The sequence below is a fragment of the Thamnophis sirtalis genome, unplaced genomic scaffold (assembly GCF_051295495.1).
Source record: "Thamnophis sirtalis isolate CommonGarterSnake01/CBP01778 unplaced genomic scaffold, rThaSir2_p1.2 scaffold_3, whole genome shotgun sequence".
NCBI classification, from domain to species: Eukaryota; Metazoa; Chordata; class Lepidosauria; order Squamata; family Natricidae; genus Thamnophis; species Thamnophis sirtalis.
The window spans coordinates 125,642,886-125,656,534 of NW_028261383.1; the positions used below are offsets into that span (position 1 = coordinate 125,642,886).

A 13,649-nucleotide genomic window follows, 5' to 3' on the forward strand; every position below is an offset into this window, starting at 1 on the left:
CACACACACACACACACACATATATATATATATAGTTATATATAGTTATATATATATATATATATATATATATATATATATATATATATAGTTATATATATATAGTTATATATATATATAGTTATATATATAGTTATATATAGTTATAGTTATAGTTATAGTTATATTTGTGCTAATAAATAAATAAAGGGAGACTAGTATAGATCTATTTCAAGCTATTTAGCTCTCATCAGCTAGCCATATGGTTAACACATCTGCCTAAGAGGCAATAGAGCACAGATTCGATTCCCAGCAAGGGTATGGCTAGCTGATGAGAGCTAAATAGCTTGAAATAGATCTATACTAGTCTCCCTTTATTTATTTATCAGCACAAATATAACAATGTAACAAAAAGGCAACAGTAAAAAATATTGGGTTTCTGTCTGGATGGTCTCTTGTGACGAGTCGAAGGACAGAGAATGGAAGTGTGATCTTCCTCCCATATTTGGGCATACCAGGGGTTGTGACTAGATAGATTAGATAGATAGATAGATAGATAGATAGATAGATAGATAGATAGATAGATAGATAGATAGATAGATAGATAGATAGATAGATAGATTGATTGATTTTGGATCCATTTTTTCATTGTGCTCCTTCACTTTTATTACTATATTTTGTAAATTATTTGCATTTTTCACAATCAGGGTACTGTTATCAGCACAATGCAGAATATTGATGTTTCTTCCTCCAGTTTCTTTGATCATTTTCCAATCCAGCTTCCCTCAGTATAGTATATATTGAGTATATAGGTTGAATAAATAGGGGGACAGTATACTGCTTGTCTCATTCCTTTGCCAACTTGGAGCCAATCTGTTTTTCCATGTTAGTCTGTACTATGGCATCCTGATCAGTATATAGGTTTTACATAAACTCAGTGAAATGTTGTGAGATTTCCATTTTCCTAATTACATTCAACTTCTTGACATAATGAACACAACCCAATGAATCAATGAAACATATTCTAACTTCTTTCTGGTATTCTTTGCCTTTCTTAATTATCTAATGTGCATCAACCATAATGTTTTGCCTTCCTTCACTTTTTCTAAACCCAGATTGAACATCTGTCATCTTCTTTTCCATGTAAAGTCTAGCCTGCATTGGATGAGTCTAAAAATTATTTTGTTAGTGTTTAAATTAATACATAGTGTACAATAGTTTGCACAACCTATTAAGTCTCCTTTGGTTGTTACTGATATATAGATTGATCTCTTCCAGTCTATGGTCAACTGCACCATTCTTCAGATTTGCTGTCATTGCTTGGTTAGGACGTTTACTGATTCTTTTCTTTGCCATATTTCTGTAGATTTTCCATTATTCCCTACAATGCTGATCTGAATTACTGGACTCTTGATATTACTTCATCAACAAAACTGATAAGATAGAGTTTGTTGGAGAATTGAAAACATTTATTAAAATCAAGTAGTGCTGCAACTAGGCAAGAATCTTTTATATTCTTATAATTCCATTTTTCTCAACTTTCAAAGTATAGCTAAGGATTTTCTGTTAACGTTTTAAGGTTCCATTTGCATGCCATAAGTTGATTCAATATTGCCAGAATTTGTAAGGATACTAGATAATGAATTCTGAAAATAGCAGCATGTTATATGCTCAACTATTCCAACTTTTCTCAAATCGAACAGTTATATATCCTGTATGCCCATTCCAGAAAGAGTTTAGCTGGTGTTATTTCTCAGATTGCTACTCTGGAACAAGCCTGTCCAAACTTGTTCTTTACCCGTAATTTGAATTGGGCTTAATTTTCAGTTCTGTGTTTGCGCAGGTGGTTTTTTGGGAAGATTCCTCGAGCAAGGGCTGAGGAGATGTTGGGTAAACAAAGACATGATGGTGCCTTCCTCATCAGGGAGAGTGAAAGTGCTCCTGGTGATTTCTCCCTCTCAGTCAAGTGAGTATTACTTTTGGATTGATTTGATCTGATTTTAACGATTCCCTGGCTTCAGTCTTTGAAACTTCTGTTATTGGCTGGAACAAAGAAAGAAAGTGAGTTTTAAAAAGTTTCCTCCAGTGCAAGGATGGCTGTATTAGCCTTTCATAGTCCAAAAACCTTCTAACGTACTGCAGTTCTGAAGATGTTTGGTTTGTGATTCTCTTTGGATACTGACACCCTAGAGCCGTAGGGGTGAACCTATGACACACATGCCAGAGGTGACATGCAGAGCCCCTTCTGCTGGCACGCGGGCTGTTGCCCCAGGTCAGATCTCTCTGGCGTTTCTTTTGTGAGCGTCTGTTTCCTTGCAAACAATGAAACTGATAAGATAGAGTTTGTTGGAGAATTGAAAACATTTATTAAAACCAAGTAGTGCTGCAACTAGGCAAGCATCTTTTATATTCTTATAATTCCATTTTTCTCAACTTTCAAAGTATAGCTAAGAATTTTCTGTTAACATTTTAAGGTTCCATTTGCATGCCATAAGTTGATTCAATGTTGCCAGAATTTGTAAGGATACTTTGTTCAGATGCCCCACCTCCCACTGGCCACCTGGTCTTCGGGTCTCTGCTGCGCATGCATGCATGTCAGTGCATGCACATGTTTGTGCACATGCACGTCTTTTAGTTTGGGTCTGCGCACAGTTTGGGCACTCGTTGTCTAAAAGGTTTGCAATCACTGCACTAGAAGTTATGAAAGGGGGGGGAAGGTGCCTCAGCCCACTGGCAATGAATTTAGGATTGTCAGCCACTCCCTAAAACTCAGGTGCTTTATAGGAGGCAGCCCTAGGATCCAAAGAAAATGCATTGTGTTAAAAAGTAGCAGATACATGCTATGTTTGTGCCAGAGGATTCAGACCTTCTTTTGCCTTCCAGTCCAAAGTGATACATGATCACACGCATTGGAATTTTTTAAAAAGTTATCCATAGCTACTTACCTGTTTCTAATTCAAGTGCATTATCTACCAAAAGAGGCTTTCAGAATATGTGTGGTTGTTTTTTTGCTCCCAGTCTTGTGGCCTAACAGAAAAAATAAAGTACTTTGCTGAATCATTGTTGTGTTGTGCAATGTTTTAAAATGTAAAAAGAAGGCATGAGGGGCCTTTTTTAATATCCAAGCTTAATAGCCTGATCGTGCTTTTGTTTATCCACATATAGAGCTTGCTTAACTCCTTAGCCACTATGGATGGCTTAAAAAAACACAGAGATAAAAGAGTTTTTTGTTTTTTTTTTAAAAGGACCTTGGTCAACCAGACTGGACTCATTCTTGGATTTAACTTTAGGTACCGGTATTCAGTTTTTGCTAAACACAGATAATAAATGTGCGATAGTAATGAGAATTTCAAGACTTGCAAAAAGTAATAGAGTTTTCGTTTAACACAATTTATATGCACTTATTTCCTTGACTTGTGACATTGACTGCTGGCTTGTACTGCCACCTCATGTTTAGAAATCCTCAAAAACCCCAATGTGCATTTCCCTTGGCTGAAGATTAACCCTGTAGATGTGCAAGAAAAGAATATTCCTTTCCTGGGAGAAATGTTAAAGCAGTGAGTACATCTGGAATGTTCTTCCCCTTCTTTTTAGATTCGGAAATGATGTGCAGCACTTCAAGGTGCTTCGAGACGGTGCGGGCAAGTATTTCCTCTGGGTGGTAAAATTCAATTCTCTGAATGAGCTGGTAGACTATCACAGATCAACCTCTGTCTCCAGGAACCAACAGATATTCCTCCGAGACATTGAGCAAGTGCCTCAGGTAAGAAAATCTTTGGAGTTTTCCTAATCACAATACTACTTTTATTCTTTACTAGCCAACAATGTGGCATTGCCTGGGTATTTATTTATAGGGGGAAAATGCCCGGACCAAACATAATTTCTAATGTTGGATTTTCCCCTTTACCAGAGGGAGCCCTCTTGTGGAATACTGTGAAGTCATTACCATAGCAACTCCACTGCACTGTACAGTAGAAGCCAGTATGGCACAACAGGCTGTATCTTAACAGAAAACACATCCCGAGGGGTGTTAGGGGAGTCTTACCCCCACAGTATTTGTTTCCAGAGAGTAAGTCATCTTGGTACATAGATGACTTACTCTCTCGAGTAAGAAATTGCTCAAGGCATTCCAGAGTTATGCTGGAACATACACATACACACAACGACTTTATATAGATAGATGCATGCCTGTAGGAATGTCTTTTTTAGTTTGCGTGTGGAGGTGTTTCCATGAAGGATAAGTAAAACCTTGGTGACTTAAGAGGACAAATTGTGCTAGGCTCTATTCTGTTTTCAATAATGACACTATTTTAGAAAGATATATAACCCATTCCTTACGCCAGATTCTCAAGGATTTCTAAAAATTATATAATAAAAAAGTACAACAGAACACCCTCTTTCTGAAGTAGCTGATAAGCTTTTGAGACATGCATGAATCTGCTGAAGAGAAAAGCAGTGAGGTCCCTAGCATTATTTGAATGCACTATTTCTGGTGAGGTTAACAGGATGCAGCTCAACATGCTTAAATGCCTGGGCAATTTAAAAAAAACATTGCCAAGTGCCAAGGAGTTACTAAACTTAACAATGTTTGTGGAGGAGAGCTTTCTAGCTTGGGGTGGGGGGGAGCTGAGCGGTACTGCAGGTCAGCTGTTTTTCTCTCAGGAGGAGGAGATGCAGGGAGGCAGTCACTTGGCTTCTACCCTCCTTTCTGAGATTGCCCTGGGAAAATTAAGAGGTTGAGGAATCTGGGGCATTGCAACGAGGTAGCGTGGAAATGATGACAACATGTAGGCAAGTAAGGCCCTTGTGGTAGAGGACTTTGACAGCTAGTTGCTTGCAGAAGTTGAAGCAAGTAAGCAACTTTGTAGGAAAGTCATCCAGGATTTGGTAAGTGTCTCATATCCATTCAGTCTGTAACAAAGTTTCCCTCATCCATAACTTGACTGTGGATGAGGGGGCTGACTCAGTCTGCAGCACCAAGTATGGTTGTATTATTTGTAACGCTGATAGCTGCTAGGGACATTGGCCCAGTTGTGAGCAATGTTCCCTCTAATTTTTTTTCTAATTATGTATAGTGTTTACGGTAATGTACACTGTTATTCACTGAAAGTCTGTCTCATCTTAAAGTTTCTCATGTCTGTCTTTCTTTAACAACATTCCGAGTACACTTTGTCAAGATCAATCTGCACCGCTGAAGTCTGGTAAGATCGGATTCGCATCAGCATATCCAAGTGCTCAGTTTGCAGCCGATTGCGAGCTTTGGTCTTGATGGCATTCATCAAGCTGAAACCTCGCTCACAATCGGTGCTTGATGCTTGGAATGTTGCGCAGATGTCCAGCAGACGTGACAGCAATCCAAACTGTTGCTCTCTTAGTACAAACTGAACTACATCATCAAATGAGTGCATTAATCCAGACTTGAATTTCTCTGACACCAGAAATCTGAAGTCACGATATTGTGACTGTACAGCTGATGTGATGCTGACTTCATCCAAATCGTCAAAGAAATGCTGGTATTTTCCAACCAGAGTTGCAATCTCAGTTTCCCCAAAATTAAAAGAATTCACATTCGACAGAGCAGCAGTTTCGAATATATTCCAATCTGTCAGCTCATTGTCTGGAAAACAACTGTCAAGATGCAAGCACAAACGTTCAATAAATCTGAGTATAGGAGCCGTGTCAATGTCTGGGTTGCTCTCCATATATTCGCGAGCTTCGTTATTCCAGTAAACCGTTTCACCTAAATACTGCAGGCGAAGCTTGGCTATTCTGGCCTTCACAAACTGAACGGCTTCTATTGGTGTCAGGTTGCTTCTTTGCAACAACTTGTTCAACTCGGCTAATTCGCGAACAACGTCATCAAACACAATCAATGCAGCACGAATCTGTGGATCCGTCAACTTTTTGTAACAATATTTACATACTGGGTCACTGTGTGATTCTGCTTGCTCTTTACAGTACTCAACCAAAACTGTAATGTTTTTCATTAATGCTCGCAATGCAAAATGTCTGGAAAGCCATCGTACTTCATTCAACGGTCTGAAGGCTACTGCTTCACAGTCAAGAACTTCTGCTAGTTCTGCAAATGCCGTTTTCTTCACAGAAGAGCGGCAGAATAGAGTGTACACAGTGCGCAGTAAAGTCTCAATGTCTTTCATAAGTGAGATGTGCTTACATGCATCATCAATCCCCAGGTCTTCTCGATTTGCCACACAGTGCTGTTCAACCAAATGAGATACATCTTGACGAAGCTGAGCAGCCACACCATTATGCTTACCCAGCATCACAGACGCACCAAACATGACCATCCTTTGAAGATTGATGTTGTTTGTAGCATAGAACTCTTTTATGGCTGCTGTGATTGCTGTGCTGTCGCATATTGACAACTGTAAAATTCCTGCAAACACGGTCTTATAAATTGCAGCATTAGACGGGCGGAATTTCACATACAAAATCAACATTTTGGTGACTGATACATCGGTGCTTTCATCAGCAATAAGAGTATGACAACTGGCATTACATAGATCATGCATGACTTCTTTCTGAACAACTGCATTGATGCACTCTACAAACTCAAAGCCATAATTCTTGCTGCGCCAGCTCTCTGGAATGGATACATATTTGCCTATGTGGTCATGTATGGCTTTGACTGATAATATTGACACATTCATGTTTATGGCCAGCAACACATTATCAATCAAAATTTTGACTTCATCAGCATTAGCATTTCTGCGCAGTGAAACTTCTTTTCTGTTCACTTTGTCTTCTGCACTTTCAGTCAGTACCCTCGGCAGCCCTCCAGATTTCTGGCATCGTAGTTTAGTGATCGAATCCAGGTGAATCTTCTGATTGATATGATGCTTCAAATAATCAATTTTCCAATCGTTCCATCGTTTTCCAGTGGCGAATGTGCCACCTGTACAAGCTTCTTGGCATATTTGGCAAACAATGTCATCACTACTTTCACGATAAGTGAAGATATCACCCAGTTTTGTTAACTGTTTTCTAGACGAAGTTGGCAGTTCAGTCTCTACTAACTCTTCCAACCATTCTAGTTTAAACTTCCAGCTGCACTTTTTCTTCGTAACAACATTTACTCCAGCTTTATGTTTTGACATCAGCACTGACTGATGATGTACCTATAGGGTTAGGGTTTATCAATTATTACAATTCTCTTTTCAAATTCATTTTGGATTAAATAAAAAGAGCTTTGAAATGAATATATAAATGGCACTTAATACCACTAATATTAAAATAGTAAATGTTTGATATACTTCATTTTAATGAATTTCACTTGATATACTTCATTTTAATGAGTTAACATTCAATTGCAAAAGTTGTCTATACACTGTATGCTTCTGTGAATGTATTATATGCAATTTGCTATTTTAAATGAGTAAAATTATTAAAATCACCATAATTAAAGTCTCATTCACATCTAAGAGTTTTCTTCCATCATTAATTTGTAAACTCAAGGATTTATTGCCTGCATGTTCAACAATGCTTGCTGATTGTTTAAAAATTTGTGGGAATTTGCTCCTCTCTGTACAGAGGGTTTCAGTAACCTACTACTACTGCAAAACTAATTTCTAAACTGCATACTACTTGCAAACATAAATAGATTGTTAAAATGGCTCTACCATAACCAAATAAGAGAGAGAAAAAACGCCTTCCTTTTGTTTATAAAGTAGTGATTTTAGTTTGCTCTATGGAAGTCACTATTTTAAACTGACAGATAGGAAGTTTAATTAGATTAAAAGCAAAAATATTCTCAATGACTTTGAAAATCCCAATGAGTTATTAAATATAGGTACTCCTTCGTTACAACGTGGGACTGGAATTTTTATTACTCAGCAATGTGGTCACAAAGCTGATGTCGTGTCATGACTCATGTGACCGGGCTCTCTCGCCTCTTTCCAACTCCGAGGGCATCAATCATGTTAGCCAAGGGGATCTGCAAAGTTGGCTCTTTTAAGACTGGTGGACTTCAACTTCCAGAATTTTGAGAGTTGAAGTCCACCAGTCTTAAAACAGCCAACTTTGCAGCCCCCTGTGTTAGCCCAAAGCCTGGCGCTGGGCTTTGCTCCCCCATTGGTGGAGCCCCGAGAAGCGAGGAGGGAGAAAAAGAGCTCAAAAGAGCTACATTTTTGCTAAATGTAACCGGGGAGAGCCAGCCCAGGCAATAGCAAATTAGCCGATCTCCCAGCAGGTCTGAAGGGGGGGGAGCCAAACTCCAGGCAGGGCTCTCTGACTGTTCTAATTCCCCGTGAAAACTGTTGTTGCCTCTGAAGCATTTGCTCCAGTGTTTTAAATCTTTAAGCTCCCCTTTCCCTTTTTTCTTTTCAACCTACACTGATTAGAGAATCCTGAAGTCGGGCGGCAATGTACTGCAGTAGAAAAGGTTTTGCTGGAGGAGGTTTTGATTGCGATCGCTCTGTAGTTCGTGTCCAGATACCTGCCCCACGTGCCTCTGCGCGGCAATTAGAAACTACTGAGCAGGGTATTGCAGCCATGTGAGCGGCCGCGCAGGCGCGCACCTTAGAGGGAACAGTGGTTGTGAGACCCTCTGTGTGGTATCAGTGAGGATTGTTGTTCACTTACCTTCCTCATTGCAGAGTTAACATCCCTGCTTTGGCTATTGGACTCTGTATCTAGGTTGGTGGAGAAGTTCCGTAGGCTTACGGTTTTGAGGGACTTCACTCTTCCTTCCCTGGGCCCAGGGTCTGAGGTAGCACAGGAGTTCAGGGCAGCCATGGACCTGCACTAAGACTTATGTACTATGTTTTATCTTACTCCAATCTCAGGATTGCTAGTATATGGATATTTGTTGTCAGACTGCCTTTGTCCAACAGATCTATAGTTGTAGGCAACCACTAGGAAAAAGCAGAAGGCATTGTATGCCATTTGGGCCTCAAATGATAACAATGCTCTGTCAGCCACCCTCTTAATCTTGAGTCGGGTTATTTAGATGAAATGCAAGAATAGTTGGAATAACAACTTCTGGTTAGATGAATCACTTGCTAAAAGAATAATTTGTTACCATCATAGCTAGTCTGAATCCCTACAGTCCATTATTGATTGTAGACATTAGTTGAGCATTTCTGCTGGCTCACCTGAATCTGATCAAAGGCAGAGCTGGAGTTATTTGTGATTTGTACATAGAACATCATGTTCTAGAGCCACGATGGTGAACCTATGGCACAGGTGCCACGGGTGGCCCGCGGAGCCCTCTGCCAGCATGTGAGCCATCACCCCAGCTGAGCTCTACCACGCATGCGCACGGGCCTCCCGCCTCCCAGCTGATTTTCGGGTCTCTGCAGCATGTGTTGCTTAATCAAAATGCAATTAAAACACTATACAAGCCATCGAGAATATAACTATATACATCCAACAGAAGTGCCTCACAGGAGCAGGTAGAGGTGATTTCTAGAGAGGCAGGAAATGCATCACTAAACAATGGAGATGAATACTAGAGAAGAATAATCTGCATAGAAGGCAGACATAACACCTGTAACAGCCTAGGCATGGGCGGGGGGCACCCCCCCTTTTGGTCCCAGGAGGCTTCACGGAGGCCTGCTAGGCCCAAAACGGGGAGTGACGAGAGAGAGCAAGGGGGAGCACACACGCATGTTCAGGAGGCGGGGGGGAGGTCACGGACACATTATGTTATAGGTATGTGCACACATGCGCGCTTTCAGCACACAAAGACAAAAAGGTTAGCCATCACTGTTCTACAGTTTATTAGATGAACTACTTGTGGAAAAAGACTTAATCTCTCATATTCTTGTCTGCTAGAATAAAACCACAAATAACCTTTTATTCATTTTGTCTATGAATCTCACATACGAAGTTCCTCATCAAGCTATAAAAGAAGGAAGGAAATAGAGGAAGAGGTGGATACATGAAGATGCAAAATGAATTTTATTTTGACAGCTTAAATTTACATTAGTGTAGCAGATTTGTGGTGCTCCAGTTTTTTATTATATTATCTAATTGCTATCATAGTCAGGGGTAACTGATGCAGGGAGTTACCATTAAGTAACATCTGGAAAGGCATAGTTTTCTCATCTCTGGATTTCATGAATCCTCCTGTCACCATTAAAATTTTACTTGTGCAGATTGTGTTTGACATATTACCACAATTGGGACCAGAATTTAGATTGCTAAGAAGGCAGTTGTTAAGTGAATCACACTAATTTTATGAACTATTTTAACCACTGAATTGAATCACTGCAGCTGTTAAGTGAATCATGCAGTCATTAGGCCAATTCAACTTCCTCCATTGACTTTGCTTGTCGGAATCAAACTGGGAAGGTTGCAAATAGTGATCACATGATTCCAGAACACAGCAATCGTCATAAAAAAATGCCAGTTCCCAAAATTGCCCGAGTTTTGATCATGACATTGCGACATAATTGTGAAGACTGGTTGTGAGTCATTTTTTTTAGTGCCATTATAACTTTAAACCACCATTAAAGAAACGGTTATAAGTTGAGGACTACCTGTATAAATGAGTTATTTGAATAGCCTTTGTTGTTAAAGCAGCCTCATGCGTATTCAAATCACATCTGCGCAGTAAGATGATAAAGAGTTAATACTTCACTGCCCAATGTTTGTAGATCTATTTCATATTTTAGATACAACCTCAAGAATTTGAAAATGCTGCTCACTTTTTATCATAAGACACTTTAAAGCTGTAGTTGGTTATAAAATTCAGTCTCGACATTTTATGTATATCAAAATAAGCGCAATATAGAAGTAAGACTTGATGCTGTTTCTATGACTGAATGAATTAACTCGCAAACCAAGATGCCATTTGTTGTCATCTGTCAGTATCAACAGCTTCAGATGTACTGACTGTAGGCGAGAGACCATAGTTCGTGCCACAGAAAAAAAAACCACGAGTGATTTGGAGGCCTCAATAAATTAATCCCCTCTTCTCTTCTTTACAGCAACCATCATACGTACAGGCTCTTTTTGATTTCGACCCTCAGGAGGAGGGAGAGCTGGGCTTTCGCCGCGGAGACTTTATCCAGGTCCTTGACAATTCTGACCCCAACTGGTGGAAAGGAGCCTGCCACGGACAAACAGGCATGTTTCCACGCAACTACGTTACCCCTGTGAACCGGAACATCTAGAGCAGATGGCTAAAGATTATTTAAGGAAAGAGGAAAAAACAGTACAGTCCACATTCAGAACCGAACAGCAGCCAGAGATCTCCAGTCATCAGGCCATAAAACTGAATCCCCTCAGGTCTGCATGAGGGGGAACACTTTTTTTCACTCAGAATGGAACTTTGTGGGGAGGGGACAGGAGAAGGGTCCAACTTATGCACCAAAACTTTTCTTTAAATTAAAATGGATATTAACAGATTTCTTTGGTTATTTCTGGGGTGGCCCTTTTTGTTCACTGGTCCTTTTTCTCCCCAACACCAGTGCATCAGTGTATGAAGTGTTACTGCTAAATGAAGTCCATGCTATGCCAGGAAGAGAGGAAGCTCTGTTGGTATCTGCTACTCATGCATACAGTCTTCGGGAAGGGACTGAGAGAGCAAGCCAAATACATTAGCCAGTTTAAACACACACACACACACACACACACACACACACACCAATTATGCTTCTACCTTCAGTGTTTTGCCTAAGATAAGGTCTTAATTTTTTTTCCTCACTGCTTTTCAGTCTGAAAGTTGTTCGGCTGTGGAGCAGAGGGGAAGATGGTAAATAGGTTGTAGGATTTTTCTGAGAAAACCTGCATTACAACCAGATCATGTTTTCATTAACCGTGACAGGTTTTAATTTTCTTTTTAATCATGTGACTTTAAGCATGTTCTTCTGTTTTTTAATTAGTGCCTTTTCCCTTGTTTAACAAAAAAAAAACAGTTCACAATTTTCAGTTTGTTTCTGTTTTTATGTAAATATTTAAGGAATTGAATGAGAGGAATGTAACTTTATTACATAAAAAGATCTCCATTTACCAGATGGAGCTTTAAAATATGTATACACATTTGATATTTTTCATACTAGTTGGGAAAAAAGGCATATAATGCCCCAAAACTCGCAGCCTGGGGTTCTTGAGCAAGACAGAGAAAATACCTCCAGTTTTGTTTTTGTTTTTTTTTTTGGGGGGGGGGGGGAGATTGGCATATTTTACAAAGCCTAGAGTTAAATTCCAAATTATTTTCCCCAAAGACAGTAAGGCCTCAAGAAATTGAGCTTAATTATAGCCAATGGTTGACCCTAATGCTTGGGGAGGAGCAGTCCAGTCCCCTCTTGAGTTGGCTTGACTCACAATTGCAATCGGTGACTACCTTCCAGCAGTTCCATTTTCTACACCAGTATTACTGTAGCTGGAAGAATCCTCTTTCTTACTCAAAAATCCCAGAAGGGAGATTATATTCAACTTTTTATTCTGATAAAACTCATAGGTGCCATGCATAATATTATGAATGACTTAGACTTCTAAGACCAGGGAGAGCAACCTGCAGAGCTCCTGTGCCAACCAGTTACCTTATTTCCTTTTGCTGAGCTGCATACCTGGAACTTCTGTACCTTAGTAACGGACCCCAAAACTACCACAGAGACCTTCCCTTACAGAAAAGCGCTGTTCTGTCCAGATCGGGGTAGGGGGGGACCCTGTGTTGGTGGGTGCCTTTTTAGACTAAGTGTTACAGGTATTATTCCTGAGATGGACTCTGCCTTATATTTCCATTTCTCTCAGCAGGTGAAAAAAAGAAAGAAAGCTACCCTGTAGCATATTAATTTCTCATGTTTTTCTTGCTAGCTGTCTTTCTCTCCATTCTCCCCATCCCCACTTTCTTTTTTAAAATTATTGGAAAAGGAATTATGGCATTCTACATTTGGACCATTTGATTGTTTTTTTCTTATTTTGGAATTGGTGTATATCATGCAGCCTTGCAGACATAATGTCTTGTGTGTATATATATATATTAAATCAGTGTTTAAATAAAACAGGCCTATGTACGTAATCCGTTAACGCAGCAGCAGCATTTGGTAGATAGTAATTAACTGTGAATAATAAATATACAACAAATTCTTCACTTGAATATCAGTGTCTTCTTTATTAACACTTGCAATTAAATAACACATTTAAGGAATCAGTGGGGGTTTGATTATAGTAACATGCTTTCAGAAATGGGAAGGACCAGGTAAAAACTTAATTTTTGATTTAAATTAAAATTGTTACTCTAGCTTCCCTTTGGAGCACATAAAGCAGGGAAAGCCTGCTGAGCATATCTCCTTGATAAGCAAGCATTGTTAAATGAGTTTTGCTCCATTTTACAATCTTTCTTGCCATAAGTGAAACACTCTTATTAAGTTAGCAACACGGCTAAGTGAATTTGGCTTTCCCATTGACTTTGTCAGAAGGTTGCAAAAGGTGATGATGTGACACCACTGCAGCCATCATAAATACATGCCAGTTGCCAAGTGTCCGAATTTTGATCTTGTGACCATGGGGATACTACAACGATCATAAGTGAGAAAAACTTATGACAAAGTCCTTTTTTTTTAGTGCCGTTGTAACTTCAAGTGGTCACTAAAAGAATGGTTGTAATCTGCACTTTCTCACCAGGGATAATTAGGGCCTGGGTGTATATGGGTGTTTGTTTATCTGATCAGGGTACAAAATTAGCTTCACTATTTGTTATC

The 13,649-nt window shown here is 39.5% G+C and overlaps 1 protein-coding gene across 2 annotated transcripts in view; it reads left to right on the forward strand.

Moving 5' to 3' along the window:
• The window catches only part of GRB2 (growth factor receptor bound protein 2), an 85,951-nt gene extending 74,600 nt beyond the window's left edge, over nt 1–11,351 (forward strand). Inside the window, exons 4-6 of one of the 2 annotated variants that reach the window (XM_014072499.2) lie at nt 1,823–1,945; nt 3,574–3,742; nt 10,932–11,351. In XM_014072499.2, coding sequence (XP_013927974.1) covers nt 1,823–1,945; nt 3,574–3,742; nt 10,932–11,117 — 478 coding nt within the window. In that variant the 3' untranslated portion in view covers nt 11,118–11,351. Of the gene's footprint in view, nt 1–1,822; nt 1,946–3,573; nt 3,743–5,417; nt 6,145–10,931 lie in introns of those variants that run through there. The other variant, XM_087709959.1, reaches the window with a different exon arrangement.
• The last annotated feature ends 2,298 nt before the right edge of the window (nt 11,352–13,649 follow it).